The sequence below is a fragment of the Ceratotherium simum genome, chromosome 24 (assembly GCF_057802395.1).
Source record: "Ceratotherium simum simum isolate JZ-2026a chromosome 24, ASM5780239v1, whole genome shotgun sequence".
Taxonomy (NCBI): Eukaryota; Metazoa; Chordata; class Mammalia; order Perissodactyla; family Rhinocerotidae; genus Ceratotherium; species Ceratotherium simum.
This window is the reverse complement of record NC_141923.1, coordinates 11,423,666-11,446,381: the sequence shown is the minus strand read 5'-3', so window position 1 is coordinate 11,446,381 and position 22,716 is coordinate 11,423,666. Positions and strand designations below refer to the sequence as shown.

The following is a 22,716-nucleotide window of genomic DNA, read 5'->3' as shown; positions in this document are numbered from 1 at the left end:
TCTGCGTTGGGAGCCTTCCTCGCCGCCTCGCCCGGGCTCCTCCCACCCTCGGTTTTAGGGACGGGACAGCGAAGCGGAGGCTCAGAGAAGGTCACCTGCTGGCTCCTCGTCTAAGTGGCGGCCCCAGGACTGGAGCCGAGGCCTGTCCGCCTCCAGAACGCGGGCTGCTGGACTGCCTCCCCAGAAAGCCCGCGGGTGGAGCCTCTCCGTGGAGGTCGGGGGTCTGGCGGCCCGAGCTGGACTTCAGCGTCCGTGTGGGCGCTCCTGACCGGGCCCTGGGCGGGCACAGGGAGACCTTTCCACTCTGCTAGGTAAACGCCAGGGTTCAGGTTATGCAAAGTGCCCGCGCCTGCTCTGTGTGGAAAAGGGCCATCTCTGACTGCTGAAACGGTTCTTGTGATCACAATTAGAAGGAAAGCAGCAAAGCGCTTGAGTAGCTTGTATCAAGTCTCGGATGGATCAGAACTGGCTAATTAAATAACACACCCTATGGGCGGGGGACTCGCATTCACTGCACAGCAAGGAACTGCAGGCTCTGAGCGGCTCTGGAAATAGGCACGTGGCTGGGCAGAAGCTGGGATAGGAACCCCTGCGGTGTCTCAGAAATCTGAGGTTTTGAGTCAAATAGAGCCTAGGTCAGATGTCAGACTACTTCCTAGCTCTGTGAGTTATTACCCTCCCGGAGCCAGAGATTCCTCCTCCGAGAAACTGGGATAACCCCCACCTAACACGGAGGTAGCTGTACTGACTCAGTCCCCACACACCGCGCATCTTATCCAGCACGTCCCGTGTGCCAGGGAGCACGGGGTCAGAGCCTGTGCTTGAGGGAGGGGGCTGCCACTACAGCCTCCTCCTGTCCTCTCTGTTTTGTCACCTGTAAGGTCCTGTGCGGGCAGGGCCACGTGTGCGCAATGGAGGCAGACCCAGTGCCTAGCACAGTTTGGGGCCCACAGTAGATGTTCAGTAGATGTTTTCTGAATGTGTGAATGAATCACAGACCACGAAGCTGAAGACGAGGACAATGAACGTAATGGCAGAAGGCTCCTGTGACCTCGTGTAGACAAGTCCCCACTTCCCGGTTCCTTTTTGTGGGGGGCCGCTCACAGTGCAGCCACGACGACTGTGTTGTTCACAATGCCCCCTCGGAGTGGCCTGGTAGAACAGGCAGACGTCCAGACTGCAGCCCTCCCTTGTCACCATCTTCCTGTGTGACTTCAGGGACGTCACATTTCCTTCTGAGCCTCCACCAAGCCTCTTGTAGGACTAGGGGCTGGGACAAGCCCTGGGGCTCCCAGCCTGGGGCCTAGAGGCCTCCTCATGAATGGGTTCCATGTTCCTTATTATTATTTGTATTGCGAATTTGGGGAGAAAGATGGGCTCTAGAGACACTTACCTTCAGCCGGGTGGAGACACTAGCCTCTCTGGTGATGCCTGAGAAATCTGCCCGGTTGTCATGCAAGTCTGCAATGCCCAAGTCCCTCAGGATGTCCCCGAGGTCACAGGCTCCGGAGATGGAGACCTTCGGGACGTACAGGTTCAGGTGTCTGCTCGGCGGGGAAGAAGATGGGGTTAGACCTTCCCGGGGCTGGGCCTGGCCAGCCCGACCCTCATTCACCCTGTGATCCCTCCAGACCCTGCCTCCCAGCAGGACATGCTCTTTGGGGAGGCGGAGGGGGCAGGACAAGAGGCAGGATCGTCTCTCCCCCCACCACACAGGCAGCTTCCTCTTTGGGCCTCTGAATTGCAAACTCTTTTCTTCTCAGATCTTTCTTTGAGCTGACTCCACCTGTGATACAGCTGGACCACTGGACATTGAAGACAAGGGTCCCTAAAGGAGTCCTTGTGGTCCCCCAAGCACCCCCTGGCAGACGCTGAGGAGTCGAGGAGGCAGCCGGCTGGGAGCAGGGGTCCTGGCCCCAGTTATGCCACCCATGCTCTGTGGCTTTAGCCAAGTCCTGTCCCTCTCTGTGCTCGTGTCCTCATCAATACAGCGAGGCAGCACAGCACAACAAGGGCCTCTCTCAGGGCCCTGCAGCAGGTTCCAGTGGATACAGCAGGTTTCTAGAAAGGTAGGTGGAATCAGGCTGGGGCTGGGGCTGGGGTGGGCACCTGCACGTTTTTACCTATCAAGGCAGTAGTTTCATTTAAAAATTTCTTCCTTTTCCTGCTCTCCAGAGGGAGAGAACATGCCAGAAACCCTGAAGCTGGGGGTATCAGCCACAGGGCCTGGGCTCTCCAGCAGGAGCAGGGAAGGCACGAGACCTTCTCTTCACTAAGCAACAGCAAAAACTATTCCCTTCATATACTCTACTAAAATTTGTTTTTCTGGATCTCTATTTTGGGAGACATTGCTTATTGTATGTCCCTCCCTGGTAGGGATTATAACACGCATTAAGACACTAAAGGCTCTGAGAAGTCCTGCAGAGAAGATGGTGATTTGACTGTTGAACCCATCACTCCCTAACTTCATTTGATCGTGGAAGTATTTTAACAGTTGTGTGTAGAAAACTGAGTAACATGCTGAGATGCACTGTCATGTCCTATCTTACACTACCAAGGAGATTTAAAGACTGTTTGTGAATACTTTTGGATGATTCCATTTGAAAGAGCTCAGACTGGTGGTAAAACCTACCGTGAAAGTGACCCCAAATGAGCACATGGTGACGGAAAGGCAGCTTTGACTCCTGAGAGGAAATGTCCCCGGTAGTCATCTGCCAGCTCCCCCTAGACACAGCCCTTCCCTGCAGGACTGACCTGCTGTGGCCGTCTCTCCTGTGACTCAGCCCCACGTGCCCCAGGTCTCCCGGCACACGCCCACCACCTCACTGGGCTGACATCCCCCCGCGTGCACTGAGCACTCTATTTCCGGCACTTTCTAACGTGGCTCCCTCCTGAAGGGTGCCCTCCAGCCTTGCCTCGTCCTCTTCAGACCTCAGTCATCACTCCGGGCTTGCTTCCTCGGTGAAGACGTTGTGAGCGCGTCTCCTCGAGTTCCAGTGGTCTCGGTCAGGATGGGCGGGGCTGTGCTGCAGTAACAGAGACGCTCAGAACCTCAAGGGCTCAACACAGTGAAGGTGATGTCTCGCTCTCTCCACGTGTCTCCTGTGGGGCGAACGCGGGGCTCTGCCCGTCGTCGTGAAGCAAGGACCAGGCTGAAGGAGGCTTCATCTGGTCACATTCCTGCTTGGATCTTCCGTCTCTAGCTTCTGTGCTCAGTCCTCATGTAACGATTTCGATAGCAACAGCACCAATCACAAGACGGCTGCTGCCACCTGAGTGCCTGCTCTTGGCACCTGTCCAGCTTTATTAAACAGCCTTTCCTCCCTGCCTGAGTAGCAGACCAACTGAGGGAAAGGACAAAACAAGGCCTACGGGGACACGCAGCGCCTTTGTTTCTGATAGAGCTGGTATTGGAGCCTGGGGCTTAGTTCTGCGGGACAGTGGGCTTCCAGAAACTGGCCCCTGAAGTAGCAGCTTCACACCCCGCAGCACTGTGAGACCGAGGCTGGGCCTCCCCGTGGCACGACACCCAGGCCACAGGAAGACTTCTGGGCTGCCAGGCCCAAGACAGGAGCCGTTGTAGAAACAAGGCATCTCATGGAGTCCACATGGAAACTCCCCAAAGTAGATATTCTTTCTCACCTTTTGCAGATGGGGAAACTGAGGCACAGAGAGGTTGAGGAATCCCCCCAAAGTCGCACAGGCTGCTGTCTCAGAATATCTCTCGTGCTATAACAGAGCCAGTCTCCTGCCACCCTGGGCTGCTCCTGCGTCCTGCTGGGGAGGGAGCCGCCTTGGTGAGAGTGCCTAGCTCTGATTTCTCCGTCAGTCCTCCCAGACTTGGCTCAGTTTCATTCAGAAGCCGTCCAGGCAGGGCCTGGCTGTGAGTGCGGCCCGTGCTCTGCCTGCTGCCCGGATTGTGACTACCCAACAAGGAGCAGCAACAGAAAGGCCCCAGCCTCTAAAGGGGCTCCCACGTGGTTCAGCGTGTGGGTGTTTGTGGATCGTTTCTGACGGCTCCGGAAGGGACTGAAGGTGCACACTCCCCACGAAGCAAGGGCTCTAAGGATTCTGCACCCGATTCCAGAGCGTGGGGGGTTTCCCACCACCAAGCAATTCTCCAACCTCAGCTGGGTGTCCTAATATTCAACTCAATTCCGACACTGTCCACCTGGAGACAGCACCTTATCCCACAGGTTAAGGGCTCAGTCCCACGAGACTGCCCCCCACACCCCACACTTCAGATGCCAATCGCAAGTCCAGGTTGTGACCTGTGCTTCTGACCCCCAGGCTGTAGAATGGAGCTTCCCACAGCCCCCTCACTGAGTCAGTTAATTTGCTAGAACTCAGGGAAACCTTTTACTTACTGGATTATTGATTTATTGTAAAAAGATTTAACTCAAGAACGGCCAGATGGAAGAGATGCAGAGAGCAGGGTGCGAGGAAAGAGCAAGGTGCTCCCACGCCCTCTCCCAGCTCATCACTCTCCCAGCACCTTCACGTGATCACCAATTGGAAGGCTCTGGAACTCTGTCCTTTAGGTTTTTATGGAGGCTTCATGACATAGGCATGAGTTAGTAAAATATTGGCCACTGGTGATGGATCTCAATCTCCATCCCTCTACCCTCCCTGCAGGTCTGGGGTTGGTTCCCCTGGCAACCAGCCCCCATTCTTAGACGACCTAGGGGCTTTCACTTAGGAAATTCCAAGGGTTTTAGGATCTCTGTGCCAGAAACACGGATGAAAACTAAATATATATTTCTTATTATAAGTCACAGTATCACAGCCTCGTTCATTACCCGTTGTCCACCACCATTGACCCCTCCATCAGGAGGGACCTGCTCTCCTTCTCCCTGTGTCCAGGATACCGCAGATACCCTGCAAATATTTGTTTTTCCTTGTGTGTGCCCACCCCATGGTTTGTGGAGAGGATCAAGTGAACTCATGACATGCAAACCAACATAAGATCTGTGTTTCCCGCCTCTGAATCAGTGCACACGTGTGAGAGCCCAGAAACACCCCTGACCTTTGTCCTCATTTGATGCATGAGGCTCAGTCAGGACAGAACTTGCACTTCAACTCAAATGTTCATTTATTTGTGCTTAAATCTCGCTAGTGTGTCTTTTCCCTGCAAACTGTCAGAGAGGTGTAAATGTCACTACCGCGTCCTCCGCACCTGAGCCGGGGCCTGCTCCTGTGTTTCCCTCTTATGTGTCTCAGGGCAGAGCTGGGTCATTGCCTGGAGATGGAAACTGATCTGGAGCAGCCCAGAACCCCCAGCAGCTGTGCTTCAGCTGGGGTTAGGGCAGAGAAGTGGACCCTGTGAGGACTGCGAGGTTGGAATGGTCCATACGGTCTGAGATGGACTGGAGAATGTGCACTGTCAGGGCAGCCCAGGCCTCAGAGTGAGGGGCCTGCCTTCTGGGCTATGCTGTCAGGTCTTCCAACCCGCTGGGCCTCCATTTCCCCAGCTGTAAATTGGGGAAAATGGTTCCCAGCCTGTGATCTTCAAGGACCTCTTTTGAGGGTGAGACTAGACAGTGAATACATTTAAAAACTCCAAAGAACAGGCGACGCTGAGGTTTAGGCTGTCCTGCCTGATGTGTGGCACACTCCCGTCCTCCTGATGACAAGGTTGCCCAAACGCTTTGCCGGTCCCGTGAACGGACCGTGGTGGTTCCCATATGAGCCAAGGAATGCCCCTGTGGGAGCTTGAAGCTGGTTTGAATTGGGTCTCTGCCAAGCAGAGTCCAGAGTAATGTAATGACAGGCCACTCTTCAAGGTAAATGACGGTGTCTTAGGTGAGCGTCCTCAGCTCATTCAGCCTTCTTGGCGCTCCCTGGACTCAGGAATCCCGCTGGCCTTGCGCCTGCCCCTTTCCTCCTGCAGAGCGCCAGTGTCGGGGACTGCGAGGTGTGCTCCAGGCTGTGAGCTCTTTAAGCTCGGGTGGGAAGAGCTCTAGAAGGTCGCAGGATCTTCTTGCAGAGGCTGCCTGGGCGTGTGCTGTGGGCGCCCAGCATTCTGCACCCTTCGAGGAGGAATCTAGCTCTGTCTGAGTCCAGCGTGGCCGTCTGGTAGGTGGCGTGGGTGACGTGGTGAGGTTTGGAGGAACAGGTGGAGCCCCTGCAGCCAGCTCTGCCACTAACCAGCTCCGTGACCTTGAGCAAGACAACCAGCCTCTCCGAGCCTCGGTTTCTTCATCGGGACAATGTGCCTATGAGAGGAGATCAGCTGCACTCGCGACATCACAGGGCTGCTGTGAGATTAAACAAGAAAATGCTGGATAGCCCTTCCCAGGGAGCCAGGCTTACAGAGGGAGCTCATGGATGCAACAAGCACAGACCCTCGTATTGGCACCTGCTCTGCTGTCCTTTAAGACCTGTTTCAACTATCTGAAGTGAACCTCACACCAACCCAAGGTCGGTTTTATAACCACGATGAGGACATGGAGGCTCAGAGAGGGCTGATAACTCACTAAAGTCACACAGCTGGAAGGTGGCAGAGTCTGAGCTCGATCCAGACTCTAGACCCTCGGGTCTGGTGTGATTCTAGGTGCTGACGATGTTGGTGTCAGTAATGGAACTGGTGGAAGGTGGAAGTCTCTAGGCAGAGAAAGCTCAAGAGGATATGAGGCTTATTTGGGAAACAGTGAATCCTTATCCATTGTATTAAATTATGTGACATGACACATATGTGGCCATTTTGACTTAAAAGGTGTACATTTCACATGACTCAACCTAGGTCTTTAGGTCTGCGTCGTCCCCAGTGAGTGGCTCAGGCGGTGACGACTAGATTTGCGTGGGACAGGGCAGCCCTCCCACAGGACACGCACATTCCGCTGGGAGTTCAGGGAGTGGCTCCCTCAGTCTGGGGGTCCAGCAGGGCTCCCTGACGGCTGTGGCCCTTCAGCAGGGCCCTGGAGGGTGGGAAGGAGCCACGTGGCCCTTCCTGAAAAGGGCTGCTCCCAGGACGGCCTCTAGCGGTGGCGCAGGAGCTGTGGTTTCCCTCTGAAGACCCCAGGGTGGGCCAGGGAGCAGGTTGAAATGTGGCCCCCATCATAACTTAGCCTAGGGAGGGCCGGTGGGGCCAGCGAGGGTCAGTGGTCTGCTGTACTTTCTCTCCCACGACCCAGGGATCGTCAGAATGACTCTCCAGAGCCATCCGGGGCCCCTTGGCCAAAGGGTGAGGGAGGAGGAGAGCACACAGGGCAAGAGTCTTGGGGGCCTGACAGTGCTGGGCGAGTTTGAGCAGGTGATGCACCTTCACCTGGGTCTCCTCACCTGGGGAGAAGAGTAACGTGGTCGAGGATTCCTGGGGCAGAGGTGAAGTGAGGAGGACAGAAGTGTGTACTCCCAGTCCAGCCCCACTGGACAGGGCTCTAGGGAAATCAGCCAGAGCCATTTACAGAAAAGACCCGTGAGCTGTTGGGGTCCAAGCCTGGCTCAGGTGACGATGCAGGATGGGAAGGGGACCTGCTCTTCTCCCTCTGCTGCTGCAGATGTGGCAGCTCCATGTCCCCGCAGAGCTGAAGGCTCCGGGGGCAGCAGGGAGGCAGCCTCGTGGGCGGCACTGGCCGCCCCGCAGGGTGAGGGGCTCGCACAAGGCGGCGGGGGGTGCAGTGAGCACTGGCAGGGGTGGGGGCTTAGCAGGTGGAACTGGTGGACGCGTGGTGGAGGTGGGGGCCTCGGGCTGGTCTCTGAGCCCGAGAGAGTCCACCTTGGGGATTCCCAGACAAGACTGAGAGGCCTGGAGCTTTCCCATGTCAGTAAGCTGTGGGTTTCGGCCAACATTTCATCGTGGCCTAGCTAGCACAGGGCCTGGATGGTGTCAATGCCTAATTGATATTAATACAGCGGACACAGGAAAGATTGCTGTGACCTGGGGTCACACACATCCTGAGGACGTAAAGGGAGACTCAGAGACAAGAGGATGAGGGACTTGCACGTCACACTCAAGCCTGGGCCAGGTCAGCCATTCTTTAATGTCGTCTAGGGCGGGGGCCTGGCCTGGTGTGGGGGCTGAACCAGAGAGGAAGTTATGTTTTGGTGGGATCCACCACCTTTCCCACGAAGAGGGGACTCTTGGTGTATCTGTCGTAGATGATTAAGACGAAGGGCCTGTTGAACTCCACATTTGGGGGTGACAACACAGCTGACGACCCAACGATGAATTCCACGAGAGTGGCCCCGGCAGCTTCAGTCCCTTTCTCGTCGATGGTCAGCACAGCCTTGTGCACTGCCTGGAGGGGAGAGAGCACAGTGGCCTGTCCTGAGCAGGGGAAGGTGGCCGCCCCCCACCCGGGCCTGGGAGCAAAGCTTGATGAGGAGGGCGTGACCGGGAGGGCTCAGTCACTCAGGCCTTTCTCCACCCGGCCTGTCCCTCCCCGTCCTCGTCCACCCTCCCTGCGGGGGTGCACAGGCCTTTCTCTACCTCCTCAAGGCCTTTGCCTGACTGCACCAGCGCACCCTCACGTCTCCTCCCTGAGCAACACCTTCAGCCTCCCTGGGAAACAGCCCACAACCTCAGGAGGAGAAGATGTTCTTCACTTCATCCTCCTTGGCACGTCTCTTGTTTCTAGTAGCAGATTTTAAGCTCCTTGGGGAAGAGGACTGAGACGGAGATCTTCACAGCACCTAGTCCACAACCAGGTGCTCACTTCGCACTGTCATTGACCTACAGTTGTCTCTTTGGTCACCTTGAATTCTCCTGAATAAATGGCATGTCAGCCAAAATCACATGTTAACTTGGACTCAGCGATTCGCCAATAGCTCCCAGCGTCACAGGACGCCGGGGCCAAAAGTCTTCTGACATTCCCGTGCCAGGGGCTGACTTTGTAAATATGGGTCCATCGAGGCCCAGAGAAGGGAAGGCCCTGAACGAAGACGAGACAGAGGGAGAGGCTCACCATCTCAGAGGAGGCCCCAACAATGCCCGAAGCCCATGAGGCGCCTCCTGCACTCAGTTCTCTGACCGCACTCCAGTCTGGGTGACTCCAGTTTTGGTCCTCAGAGGACCTCCATCTGCAGGTGTGTTTGTGTGCTCATACTCACCCCTGAGCTGTGGCCCCTGGACACACTCTGACCTACAGACACAGGGACAAACTCACCTTGGACACCTTCAGGGGCACTTCCTCAGCGATCCCTGAGAGGTCAGCCTGGTTGCTGAAGACCTTGGTGATGCCCAGGTTGCCCAGGACCTTTATCAGATCGTAGGTTCCAGAAATGGACAGTTTGGGCAAACATAAATTGGCGAACCTGTCACAATGGTTAGAAAACAAAGGAGTTTCAGAGCATTGCAAGTGTTTCCTTTCTGGTCATTTTCCCCACTTAGCACCCTGTCCCCCTGCCCATACGAGGACGCAAGGTCAGCCTGTGTTTATTCTATTTTTAGCTCCTCCACACCCGTGTCAGGGAATGTTAGGATCACAGGGACCATCTTGTCCTCCAAAGCCTCTCCAACGCCACCTCCTCTGAGAAGTGTCAGGTTCTGAGTGACATCTGCTCGGTGAATGATGAGTGACTGCGGGGCTGGTTTTCAGCCCTAGGTTTCCATGGAAACAAAGTGTGGCCCCAGGAAGGTCTGACAGGTGAGCTGACTGGCACTCAGGGTCTGTCTGAGCCGTTCTGGATTCAGCCCCTCCTTGTTCTGTTCACTCAGCCTCTGTTGCAGGAAGACGGAGGGGGTGGGGAGAGGTACTAAAACTTCCTGTTTCATATTAACCTGTCCTCTTGTCTATTTTTATTTTCATATATATACGTTTATTATGCTTCTCCTATATATGATTTATTTTACCTATTTTAATTCATTTGATTATTTACATGTATTTATATGACATATGTTTATATATTGATGGATATTTTTATGGTGTCTATAATAGAATAGTGCAGGGGGGGTGGGCATTTTATGAATATGGGGATATGCACTAATTTGAGGCGCATGCTCAGGTATGACTTCACTACAAGAGCCCCAATCTGGCCACACTGATCTGGTGACGGAGGAAGCCCAAACCCTCAAACACGTGCTGCAGGTTGCCACTCTGGACCTTCCCTTTTCCGGCCTCTCTGAGCAGGTTCCCCTGCCCAGCTGTGACCTTTCCTCCTCTAACTTCACGTCAACTGCTCCCCTGCCGGGAAGCCCACCTCTTCCCTCTCGGTTCTCGCATGGCGTGTGTTGGTGTTGATCACCTTGCACTGGGCCCCGGCACCGGGGAGGCGCAGTGTCCATGCTGGGGAGGAAGTCCCCAGGGACAGGACTCTGGCCTCCTCACCTGTGGGCCCTGTCCCTCCCACGGAGCCCAGCTGGTCTCCCTGAGCTGACGCTGGCCTCTGTCTGGAAGCACAAGGTCGTGCACAGGGGCTGTGGCCCGCGGGATGTGTGTCCGCCCTCCCACCCACTGGCCAGGCCTCGTGTGGCAGCTCCCGGGTGAGCCCTGGTGGGAAAGTCACCTTGAGGATCTGTTTTCCAGGAACGTGGCGAGGATTTCCTTGCTGAGCGTGTCCTCCAGGTGCTGCAGTTTCCCCGGGTCAGGCAGGATGAAGAAGGTGGTGGCGTTGCCCACGTAGTTGAAGAGCAGTACCCAACTGGAGAGAGTGTCAGAGTGGTGGACGTCAAACACGCCGTGGCCTTTCATCATGCGCACCTTGACTGTGGTGTTCTCGTCCACATGGAAGTCCTCGTCTGTGGTGAAATTAGCTTCGAAGGGCTTCTCCCATTTGCCTGGACAGAAGGGAAGGTGGGCATCAGCCAGGGTGGGAAGAGGTTTAGAAAAGTGTCGTAGAATAAAGGGGCCCTGAACCTCCGAGGTGAGATGCTTCTCTCTGAGCCTCAGCCTCACCATCTGCAAAATGGGGCTAAAGCGATGTCAGTCTCCGGAAAGGACTTTTGTGAGGATAACATAAGACGGGAGTAGGATCCAGAATTTCTAGATTGGTGTCTATAAGGGATGGCGCTCTGGCTGTGCAGAGTAAGCATTTTTACTTGTATTTCATGTTTATTTATTCGTAGGTGGCTTGGGAGATTCTAAATGAAAATTATTGGCTCCCATGGTACTTGGCACCTCCTTGACTGAGGCTCCCTGCCCCTCGTTACCGGGCAGTTCTCATCATTTGGGGAGATCACTCTTGTTCCTACCCTGATGGCCTTTTCCTGGACCAACACGTGAAATGTGGACGCCTGGCCAGCTCCCCTCTGCTAGACCAACAGAAAGTCACCATCCTGCCAAGTCAGGATGGGCAGAGCCCCAGGGACCCTGAGCCCAAGGTTCTCATTGGACGGGAGATGGAGATGGAGGCTGGGGAGGTGATGAGACCCACCCTAAGCCCACAGTAGAGCTGAGACCTAGATGTGCTGATTCCAGCTCGGCCCTCACCATCGCACTGTTGCCACGAGAGCAAGGAGCCAACAGTGTGAAGGAAGCAGCACCCGGGTTTGACTCTCACCTCACCTACCCCCTGGCTATTCCCATGGACTGTTTAAACTGCCTAAGGACGCCCTCTGGGGCCCACAGGTTCCTGACAGTATCAGCACTCAGAGGGAGGAAGGCTGAGATCAAGTTTAGTTGAGCACCTACTATGTGAGCATGTGGTCCCATGTTCTCTGCAATGTGTTCAATTCTTACAGAAACCTGACAACAAGGGAATTATTATGTCCATGTTACAGAGAGGAAACTAGAACCTCCAGGAGGTAAAACGACTTGCTCATAGTCAAACAGCTGAGAAGCAGTAGAGGAAGGATTTGAACCCTGGTCTTTCTGACTCCAAAGCTGTCACTGTTTCTCCTACACTAGAGTTGTTCAAAGTATGTTTCATGAAACACTATTCCCTTCATACACTCTGCTACAATCTGTTTTTCTGGATCTCTATTTTGGGAGACATTGCATATGGAAGTCCCCTCCCTGGTAGGCATTTACAATGCATAATTGGACACTAAAGGCTCTGAAAAGTCCTGCAGAGAAGACAATGATTTGACTGTTGAACCCATCATTCCCTAACCTTATTTGATTGTGGGAAGTTTTTTTAGTGGTTGTGTGTGGAAAATCGAATAACACATCCTGAGATCCTATCCTGCACTGCAAAGGAAAGTTTAAGAATTGAGTGTTTGAGAATATTTTTGGCTGTTTCCATGGGAACAAGCTCAGGTTGGTTGTGCAACCTTACCTTTAAAGAAAATGTAATTCACCAGAGCTAAAAGTGCGTCTTCGCTAAGTTCTTTGACCAATTCCACAATTTTTCCTTGGGTTCCCTTTTCTACATAATCGTTGATCTGTTTCTTGGCCGCTTCGGTGTCCTTGAAGTTGATGGAGAAGGCTTCTGAGTGGTAAAGTTTCTTGACATCCTCCAAAAACTTATTCACTAGCTTCGCACTCTCATTGATGAACAGACCATTGCCCGCGGTCACCTGTAGCTGGTTATCCGGCCGGTTGAGGGTGTGGAGCAGATCCTGGAAGCTTTCATGGATCTGAGCCTCTGATTGCTCAGTGAGGTTGAAATTGAGGCCCTCCAGGATCTGCGTGTGAGTGTCACCCTTGGCCCCCAGGGAGAGCATCGCAAAGGCTGTGGCGATGCTCACTGGGGAGAAGAAGATGTTGGTGGTGTTGGGCTGACGGGCCACATGACGGTACAGGCTGAAGGCAAAGTCAGCCAGGTTCGGGGCAATCTTGTGGCAGGGTAGCTCCTGCTGTTGTTTGTGATCATGCTTGGAGGCATCTGTCTCCTGGACAGCATCTCGCTGGGGATCCTGAGCCAGGGAGCCAGGGACCAGGCAGCACAGGCCTGTCAGCAGGAGGAGGCCCCACGTGATGGAGGAGGGCATTGTCCTGCAAGAGAGAGAGGGGCACCAAGCCCAAGTCAGGCCACACGATGAGTGCCTCGGCCACTGATCAGCACCATGGAGAGCCACCACAGTTTATCAAACAGCTACTATGTGCCAGGCCTGTGCCAAGCACTTTCTACATCGTCATCACTGAAAGACTCAGAACAATAGCAAAGACTTTGACGGTGCTCACTGTATGCCAAGCTCCCTTCTACGCACTTGACTGTCTTATCTTCTTGCCCTCTTGTAACAATCCCATGAGGCAGGTCACGTGACAAGTCTCGATTTACAGATGAGGGGACTAAATGCGAGGGAGGTGTGAGTCACCTGTCCAAGGCCACAAAGCAGAGAAGTAGCAGGACCAGGGTGTACACCCAGGAGCCCGGGCCTGGAGTCCACACTCTTGATGGCTCCACTAACATCAGCACTGACTCCGAGGTGCAAGTGCTGCAGCCCTTAGTTCACAAAAGAGGAAACTGAGGCACAGGAAGCATACTCTACATGCACATGACTACCCAGGAGGCAGGCCAGATCAGGCTCAGGGGTGATTGGCAAAGCCTGCAGAGGGCTTCTGTGGAACTCGGTTATTTAATGGACAGAGGCGCTGTTGCCCAGAAGGGGAAGAATCTTGCCCAATGTCACACAGCCAGAACACAGCGGAGCTTTGAGGAAACACAGCAGGGGAGTTGTGCCCACTTACCACCCAGGGTGGTCCTCAGCCCCTAGGAGATGTTCCTGAGCCAGAGGGCTGCCCTCACCATGAGTCTGTGGCCTCAGCTACATGAACGGGCTGTGGTCCCTGCAGTCAGCTTAGCTTCTCATCCTGGCCACTGCCTGTGTCCCAGCTCTGGGCTCAGCAGTGACGTGGGAGTTAGAGACGCTGGTCTCTCCAGTAAAGTGGGGTTTGTGTGGGGGGGAGGGTAGGGGTTGAAAAAGCATCTCTTTACTCTTCAGAGAGAGCTGGGTTCTAATCTGGGCTCTGCCACTATCCAGCTGTGTGACCTAGGACAAGTCATTTTGTCGCTTTGGCCCTCATTTAGCCTCATACAGAAAGTGAGGTTGTTGAGAAAATTTAGTGAAAAAAGTCTAGACACCAAACCTTCCACTGAAGGGATCTGAAGGAGCAGCTCTCTGAGGGAGAGGCTGGTGAGGGTGGCCAACTTGAAGGCTTCAGAGGATAAGCAGGGGCGGGAGATGTGCTCTACGGCTGGGGGGAGACAATACGGAGCAGCAAGGCCCGTGGCTCAACCTGCAAGAGCAGGCTCTACCTGGTGACGGTCAAAGTCAGCGTCACCCACAGCAACACGGAGCCCGCCACACCCCACGGAGCTCCTCTACTCCAGACACGCCCAGCCTCGGGCCACCAGTCTGCAGCCCCCGACGTGAACCTGCTCTCCTCAGAGGTGGGAAACTGAGGTCCCAGCAGAGGAGAAGTGCCTGCGACCACCTAGCTAGTTATTACTCAGAGAACTAAAACAATCGTTTTAATAAAATACAAAGACAAAGGAGTCCTTGCATTGGGAATATGAAAACCTGGGGGGAAAAGTTGGAAATAAGAAACACGGGGCTGCATCTACCCCCTCGGAATTTTAAATATTTCTTTTCAATAAAGCAGCAAAGTGACGCTGGTTTCTCTCCACCAAATTTTTTCTGGCTTTCATGCCTCTAAATGAGCCAAATGGAGCAGATCACACATTACATAATACGTGTTTATATTTTTCTTAAACTAGACAGTGGTTTTAGAGCTGACGGTGGTGCTAGAAGTAGTCCTGAATATTTCCATCTCCGTCAGGTTTCTCTTTGCTTAACCCACTGGATTTTGGTGTGATCCTTCCTGGGTTATGGAAATTCCCCGTCTTTGCAGGGCTCAGAGGTCCTGAGGGATTTCGGCCTTCAAAGGGCGGGGACACTAAATATGCCAAGTGGTCTCAGGGCCAGAGGCGGCGGCTTCCAGCCCCGACAGGAGTACTCCAGCCCTCCTGGCCTTGGCGAGCGCCGACTGGTTCTGGGCCCTCGCTCTCCCAGCTGTGTCCATCGACGTGGGCGAAGACCTAGATGAGGTCCCTGTGCACTGATGCTGGATTCTTAATTAAAGGGGTACCTGGGTTTGGTGGAGAAAATGGACTGAGATTTCCCATGGGGAGGGCTGGGGTGAGGTGCCCCCCACTCAGGGGGCTACTGGCCTCCTGGAAGGTGCAAGGCTGGCTGGGGCTGCGATGGAGAGGGGCTGCAGCTGGGGTGAGCACGTGCCGCCCTACCCCATCCCTCTTCCTGGATGGTACATCACCTACTCTGGCGTCTCCTTTTACAGTAAAGGGTCTGAGGCCCAAGGGTCGGGGCCTCGCCAAGGCCACACAGTGAGTCAGTGACAACGGTGGACCAAGCCTTGGTTTTCCATCCACTCCAACTGCAGAGGGAGACGGCCATGTCCTCAGGTCTCAGACTTTGTGGATATCAGAATTGGGCCCTGAGGGACCCTGACGTCAGCCTTGAGCCTCCTGTTGGCTCCCTTTTGACCACTAATCTGTTCCTTACTACTTCAGGGGCCGGAGTTTTCTGCTGTCTCCTAGCACTTCTATCAAAAGTAGCACCCCACATCCCCAAAACCTCGTGTGGGGGAGCCAACCAGAGATGAGGCAGCAGATGGGGAGGCACCCAGAGGTGCATGGTGCCTTTAAACCAGAAGAGTTAAGGCGTCACAGTGAATGTCCAGAGCCCGGGGCAGGGGAGCATCTTTGCCAGGAGGGAGGGTGAGGTGAGCGTCCCCTTGCCTAATCTCACACCATTTCCTCCCAGGAGCCGGAAAGGAGCAACCAAGAGCAACCCAGCGGGGTCCAGAGACATCACTGTGGCACAGGGTCATGACCTGCTGACACCTGGCACTGAACAAGCCCAGGTGTGAGCCAGGCCTGCCACTTACGGGCCAGTGGCCTTGGCAAGTGACTTCACTGCTTTGAGCCTCGGCCTCCAGTCTGTGAAATGGGGAAATGAATCTCTTTCGGGGCCGACGTGAGGGACAGACAGGTGATGGGTGGGCGCACCCCCCAGGTATGGAGGCCCTCCCCACACCTGCTCACAGGCGGGGATGGCACGTGAGCATTGGCGGATTTCTTCCTGGCCGGTTGCCGACTCGCCCAGGACCAGAGAAGGGGCCCCTGCTCAGCACTGAACCGCCTCTGAGTTTGGAAAATTTAAAATTCAGTTCTCCAAGTATTTAGTTACTGCCTCTTAGCTGTGAAGCCCTGTGCCCGGCAACGTCAGCATCAGCATCACCGTCCTCAGTGTCACACTTGGTCACAACAGGTGTTTCATGTGCACTGTCTCATCTACTCTCCCCTCTAGCTCACCCTAGGAGGTGGGAATTATTATTAGCCCCGTTGTATAGATGTAGAAACTGAGGCCTACTGAGGTTAAGTCACTTACAGAAAATCACAGAGCTAGTTGGTTATGGGACTGGGATTTCATCCTAATCGGCATTTAGATTCCAGACCCTTCTGTGTGTATAAAGCTGAATCCAGAGGACTTGAAACAGAAAACCTCAAAGGTGGCCTGGCTGAATGAAGAGGGGCAGCATCGCTCTGTGGCTAAGGTCGGAGGCTGCGAGGCCAGAATCCCTGAGTTCAATTCACTATCAGCTGTGTGACCTTGGACGAGTTACTTAACCTCTCTGAACCTGAGTTTCCTGGAGATGATAAGGGTGCGCTTGCTCATGGAGCTGTTGTGCAAACTAAATATACACAAAGCACCAAGGAATGCCTGGCACACAGCCAGCTCCCAGGCAGCATCAGCCACCACAGATGTTCTTGTGGATCTTTCGGAGTGCTGGGTGGTGGCCTGGCCGTGGTCATCTTTGTAGGCCCCATCTCCAAAACCAACGACAGAAAAATCACATCCTTCCAACCCTCCAGAGACCAAGGCCAGTGGGGGTGGGGTGAGGGGAAAGAGGGCAAAGGTCATCCACGTTTTGCCAAAGAGGACAGAGAGGTTGAGCGACCGTCCAGGGTCACCCAGCACCAGAGAAGCCTGGAGGCCAGCCCCGGCTTCCCGTTCCCCAACTGGCGCCTGACACCCGAGAGGATTACGCTGACAGTAGCAACGGGATCGGGAGCGCGGGTTCTAGGACTAGGCGGCCTGAGTTTGAATCCCGGATGCTGTGTGATTTGGGGCAAGTATGAGCCTCTCTGTCCCCAGTTTCCTCACCTGTAGACGGGAATACCCGCGGTAACCACCTCAGGAGGTTGCTGTGGGCCTTAAACGCGCGACTGCAGGCAAGGAGCTGAGAAGCCGCCTGGCCGGAGCGAGGGCCCAGGAACCCAGCTCGAAGCCCCGACGGCAGTGTCCCTCTCAGGGCTTCCCGTGTCCCCAACTCCCAGAGGCCCCCCGTGCACAGGGAGGCCCACTCTGCCACCTCCAGGCTGAGGCCTGGCACGGTTCTGTTCGGGGGAGGTCTGCAGAGGATGGAGGCCCGGTGCGCGGCTGGCACCCTGGGCCTCTGGTCCGGCCTGGCCTCCCCACAAGGTCCCTGCTTGAGCCTGGGCTCCTCACTGTCCCTCTCTGGGCCCGTCTTTCTGGTCTGTAGAAGGGGAGGAAGAGACGCACCCAAGCAGTGGGGGAGGTGCTGAGGCTGTGGGGGACACTCTACAAAAAGGCAGGAGCTGTGCCAGCAGAAATGCAGCCCCTCCCGGGGTCCCAGGTCACCAGAGCCAGACACCCACTCCTGCTTCTGCGTACAGAGGCCAGCTCATTCACCAGCAGGTGCTGGGGAGGCCCCGGGCAGGCTGGGGGATCAGAAAGGGACCTCCAGGGCTGCTGTTACCATGACGACAGGATCCAGCCCACCCCGCTCCATCCTCCTGCACCCCGGGGCCTGCCCGAGCAGCACAGGGACGCGGAGGCCTCTCTGGGGCTCTGGCCAGCGGAAGGCAGACTTACGATTCTCTGTCCCAGGCCAAGGCTGGTGACCAAGGCTGAGGAGACAGACCCCCGTCCTCGTCGGTATTTAACCAGTGGCCCCAGAGGGACAACGGGGGAGGCAGTTGGTGAATATTAACCAGGGTCACCCCAGTTATCCGAAGAGCAAACAGGGACTAAGTCCGTTGGCCGGACACTGAGCTGCCCGCCCACGCTTCCCGTAGGTGCTCTGCCAGGGCAGCAGGCAGCCCTCTGCTCCGTATCCCAAAGGAGGTCATGGTGTCCGGCTCATAAACCGCAGCGTCCTGTCTCCAAGGTGGGGAGGCATGACTCTGGCCATCTTTGGGACAGCATTACTTCGCTGGCCTACGCTCCCGCTGGGGAATTTTCAGTGCCTGCCCCACTGGGAGCAAGAGCTACCATTTACTGCACCACCTTGAAATGCCTACTGCTGCAGATGCTGCCCTGGTGGGGTCGGAGTAGCTTATGAGCCCATTTGGCAGATGGGGAAGTTGAGGCTGGGAGTGGAGAGGCTGCTCATCCCAAGTCACTAAGCCAGCCTCAAATATGATAACTCTCTCAACCTCCCGAGGAGGAAATGGGGCATGACTGATGCTGACACAGCCACTTTAGGCTGGCGTGGGTGGCCATGGCACAGGCCGGGAGTCAGAGAGTAAATCTATAAGGAAGCGCTGTGCTGCCTCTGGCAAGCTGCTTCCCCTCTCTGAACCAGGAGGTGTTTTCATCTGCATTGTAGGGATCTGGAAGTCCCACTTCCTAGCGTGGTTTTCAGGGTGTACAAAATAACTTTTGTACAGTGCCTGGCACACAGCAGGCTCTTTATTTTTGGTCTGCACAGCCCTCTGCTCAGCCCTGTTCCCCAGGTTTCTCTGGGCAGGAGGAGGCTCAGTTCCTGGCCACCCTCGGCCTGTTTCTGTTTTCACTGGATGAGGCTCCTGGCAGACTAATGGGATAGTCTTTACTGAGACCAATCCACACACTGCTGGAATTTTCCCCTGGAACGTGGCCCTGATCTGGGGCTGTTGCAAGCCCTTCAGTGCACTGGTGGGCGTTGGGGTGGTGGCTCAGGGTTGAGGCCAGTAGGGCCCTGCTTGACCGCGATCCCTTTGAAAACCTAAGGCAGGCCACATCACACTCTGTGCACCCCCCGTGCCTGCTTGGCTCAGTGTGTCCCCCAGAGGCATCTGCGGAATGAGCGGATGAGTGCATTTCTCTCCCTTCTCTCATGCCCAAGTGCCCGCTGTGGGACTTTGCCAGGTGGGTGACCTGCAGCTTCCTCTGGCACACAGGGTCAGGCCAGGGAACCCCGCTCTCCCGTTCATTGGCTGTGAGATCTCAGGAGAGCTGTTAAGCTCCCTCTGCCTCAGTCTCCCCATATGTGAAACGGGGACGGTGACAGTACCTACCTCATTGGGCTGCTGCAGGGAATAAACACAGTGGTTCAACGTAAGCTCAAAGCCCAGTGTCGGGTGCACACAGTCAGCCCTTTATGATGGTGCTCTCCCTGTGCCGGTGGGTCTCCCTGGTGTCAGTCCCAGTGGGTGTGTGAGGGGAGCATTCCAGGAGCTTCCTCCAGGCTTCTCCCATTCCGTACCCCCAGCCACCCTGTGAGGGGAGAACGCACCACCCCCCACACGGGAGCAGAAGGAGCTCAAAGAGGGGAGGGCTCTCCCTTCCACTCCCTCCCGACTCCCCAGTTCTACAGTCCGGCTTCGGGGTCCCAGCTCTTTCCCCTGAGCTGGCTGAATGGGCATCTCCCCCTGGGGCGCTACATCCATCCACAGCTTGGAGAGCTGGGCTGTGGTGGAGGTGAGGCCTACCCTGCATGCCTCCTGGGCTTTTCTTCCATACCCTGTGCCTCAGTTTCCCCATCTGTGCGTTGGCCTCCCTCCCTGCCCCATCTACCTCCAATTCCAGGCTCTGCAGTGGTGGCCACACCTCCTGCTGCAGCCCAACCTCCTCCTCCTCCTTCGGTGGGCCTCCAACTGCTCTGAAGGGCTCTGAGGGCTACAGTGTGGAAGTCTCATGCGCCCTGACACAGCACCCAGTCTCTGCCTGCCCCGCCCAGGAAGGAGGAAGGAGGGAGGGAGGAAGGAGGGAGGGAGGAAGGAGGGCAGGAGGAAGGAGGGAGGGAGGAAGGAGGGAGGGAGGAAGGAGGGAGGGAGGAAGGAGACTCCTGGTGGTGGAGGCAGCAGGTCTGTCCGGGAGGGGTGGGGAATTGGAGCAGGAAGCTGCCTCGCACAGCGCTGCCAGAAACCAGGCAGATGCCAGAGGGACCATCCCTGCCCTGGCTGTCCTGCGTGTCACCTGCTGTTCCTGCTGAGTTCCAGCCAGTGTGACCCAGGTCGAGCCAGTTCCTCTGAGCCTCTGTAGGAGAGATGGTCACAGCCAGCTCTGAGGATTAATGGAGATGACAGGCATCGCCCTCCTGGCCCGTGGCCTGGCACCAGCATCTTGGCAGGTTTCCAGGGCCAGCTGTAGAGGGAAGAGGGCTGGGCCACCTCTGAAATGTCCAACGGGAGCCCCGCGGAGTCTGGGAAGGGTCTGTGTGTATGGGAGAGGCGTGTGTCACAGACCCTGGCTGGGTGCAGAAATGACACAAGACATCACTTGGTGGACTTGGGCATTAGTGGGAGAAATGAAGACAGCGCACTCAGCAGGCGGAGTTGCAGGAAGTAAGTGGCTCTGCCTCTTCTGGGGCCCTGCCCCTTTCGAGTCAAGGGCTTTCCTTGTCTCCTTATCTTAGCTTTCCATATCTCCTCATCCATTAGTATTTCTGACTCCCCACTCCACTAGTATTTCATGCTGCAGAGAGCTCCTCTGGACATGCATCCTGGAGAGAAAGGGTGGAATGATCTGGGAAAATGAGCAAGGGCAGAATTCCCGGGATGGGGGGCATCCAGCGGCCATTCTCCAGGACGCTGTGTCCCATGAACCACAAGCCACGGTGGGGGAAGTCTTGTCCACTTGATTACTTCTGGAATTGTCGATGGCAGATTGAATCTGGGCTGATTCCCTGGGAATTAATGCATCATAGGAAGATCCTGTGGGCTGGTTGTAAATAAGCGGCATTGGGGGAGACCCTGCCCCTCCATGGGCCCTGCCTGGAGACGGCAGTGGGATGGAGAGAAGCATGAGAGCTGAGGTGTGGGATCTGCCAGAAGGGACTGAGGGAGAGGGGTGTGCAGGGGGCTCTGTGCCAAGTAGACCGAGGACCAGAGGCCCAGACTGGTCAGGAGAGTGATGGTGGGCTTCAGCGCACTGCACGCGTTGGCAGAGTTCCCCAGAGAGTGTGGGAACCAGCCTACCAACTGCCCCACGCACACACACACAGAGACACCACACACACCCCCACTGTCAGATTCCCCCAGACTCACCATGGGATCCCCCTCCAGGCACCAGCTCCCTTCCTCAGGGGGCAGTGTGGGTCAGCGGTTAAGGCCTTGGCTCGGGAGCTAAGTATCTGGGTTCAAGCCTTAAATCCATCACTCTCTTTCCGTGAGATCTTGGCCACTTAACCTCTCTGTGCCTCAGTTTCCTCATCTGTGAGATGGAGGATGAGGATGGTCACTTCCACCAGGAATGTGAAGAGTCAGTGAGGTGATAGCGTGTGAGACTTGGGGCAGCCTCGAGCACAGGTGGGCCGTGAGTTGAAGCCCACCCCCGAATGATCTTTGGGGACGTGTCCAGGGCCTGGGAAACATTTCAGACGGGTCTGGGGGCGGAGCATGAGAAAGACTTGGGGAGCAGTGGTCCTTGTCCAGGGAACCTCTTCAGATTCAAGCTTCGGCTTACCCCAAAAGGCCACCAATGCCCTCTCCCGGGGGCTGCGCTCATTTTGCTTCCTGAGGGCCCAGGGCCAGGTGCAAATAGCATCTTCCTGAGCACCTGTGAGCACAGAGGGCCGAGTCGGGCATGGGGTGGTTGGAGCCCAGCTGACTCGGATTCAGGGGAGGACTTCATCTCACCTCTCTGAGCCTCAGTTTCCTCATCTGTATAATGGGAATAGGGAGAGTGTCTTGCTCATATAGTTGTTGTGAGGCCTAAATGAGGGCATGCTTGTGGGGTGTTTACCACCAGGCCCGCCGTTAGCATAAGTGGCACCCGCGTCTGTCGTCTCATAACTCGTTTAAATTAGTCGATGTTCCAGGCCTGCTCTTCCCAGAGATGAATTGAGTTTACACCATCAGTTCGCCTCCCCTTGGCGTCTTGCAAATCTACCAACTTGTAACATCTTAGCGCATGCTCTTCTCTCCTGCACATGACCTCCAGCGCCACTTACATTGCGTGGTTGATTCTCGCTTTTTCTGGAATTATCTGGTTTGTTCACAGCTTCCCATTTTCACTCTTCCCTACTCAGAGAAACAGAAGGCAGATCAATGCTTCGTAAGTGACAATATAGTTGATAGAAGCAAGAAACACTATCTACAGCTTCATCTCCCACTTGTTAAAATTATAAAACCAATGTTGTTATTATAACTTACTATTTCTACACTTTATTTTCACTTTACCCTTTGAATTTATGGACCATTATGGCCGTTACGGACTTTCAGCCTTTAGGAGACTCAGCCTGTGCTGTTGAACTATAATGAGTATTTCCTTTTGGATGTCAAATTGTCGCATTTTGGCCGATAGGAGCCCCATGAAGTTATCTCCTTTCTCCTTTCAGCATCCCTTGCTGACACTCCAGATGGCACACACTTGCTTTCCAGCAATGACACCGCGGCCCAGGCCCATCTAAACCTTCTCCTGTCCCAAGACATGGCATCACGACCCTCTCTGGGAGAGGAAGAGGGCAGAAGGTGGCACTGGTCCTTCCGGGAACCACAGGCAGGGCTGGAAGGGCAGGACTCGCCCTTACAGGGCAGAGGGAGACCTCACAGGACCTTGGGACTTGTTTTTCAGAAATCCATGCCCTGCGTGGGTGACTCAGATAACAGAGAGCAATAGGGCTCTCCAAACTTGCCCTCATC

General features: G+C 55.3%; 1 protein-coding gene across 2 annotated transcripts; it reads right to left on the bottom strand.

Annotated features, from left to right (window-relative positions):
• Positions 1-7,698: 7,698 nt before the first annotated feature.
• LOC147913879 (alpha-1-antiproteinase 2-like) lies at positions 7,699-22,164 on the bottom strand. Of its 2 annotated transcripts, none has more exons than XM_087447995.1 (5): positions 21,121-22,164; positions 12,157-12,815; positions 10,447-10,717; positions 9,108-9,255; positions 7,699-8,240 (listed from the first exon to the last, which is right to left on the bottom strand). In XM_087447995.1, exons 2-5 carry the CDS (start codon positions 12,809-12,811, stop codon positions 8,037-8,039), a joined length of 1,278 nt encoding a protein of 425 aa, XP_087304121.1. In that variant the 5' UTR covers positions 12,812-12,815; positions 21,121-22,164; the 3' UTR covers positions 7,699-8,036. The 2 variants fall into 2 exon arrangements, with proteins under 2 accessions (XP_087304121.1, XP_087304119.1); XM_087447993.1 differs by lacking the exon at positions 21,121-22,164 and adding an exon at positions 19,649-19,771 and having other exon boundaries at positions 7,701-8,240.
• Positions 22,165-22,716: the final 552 nt, after the last annotated feature.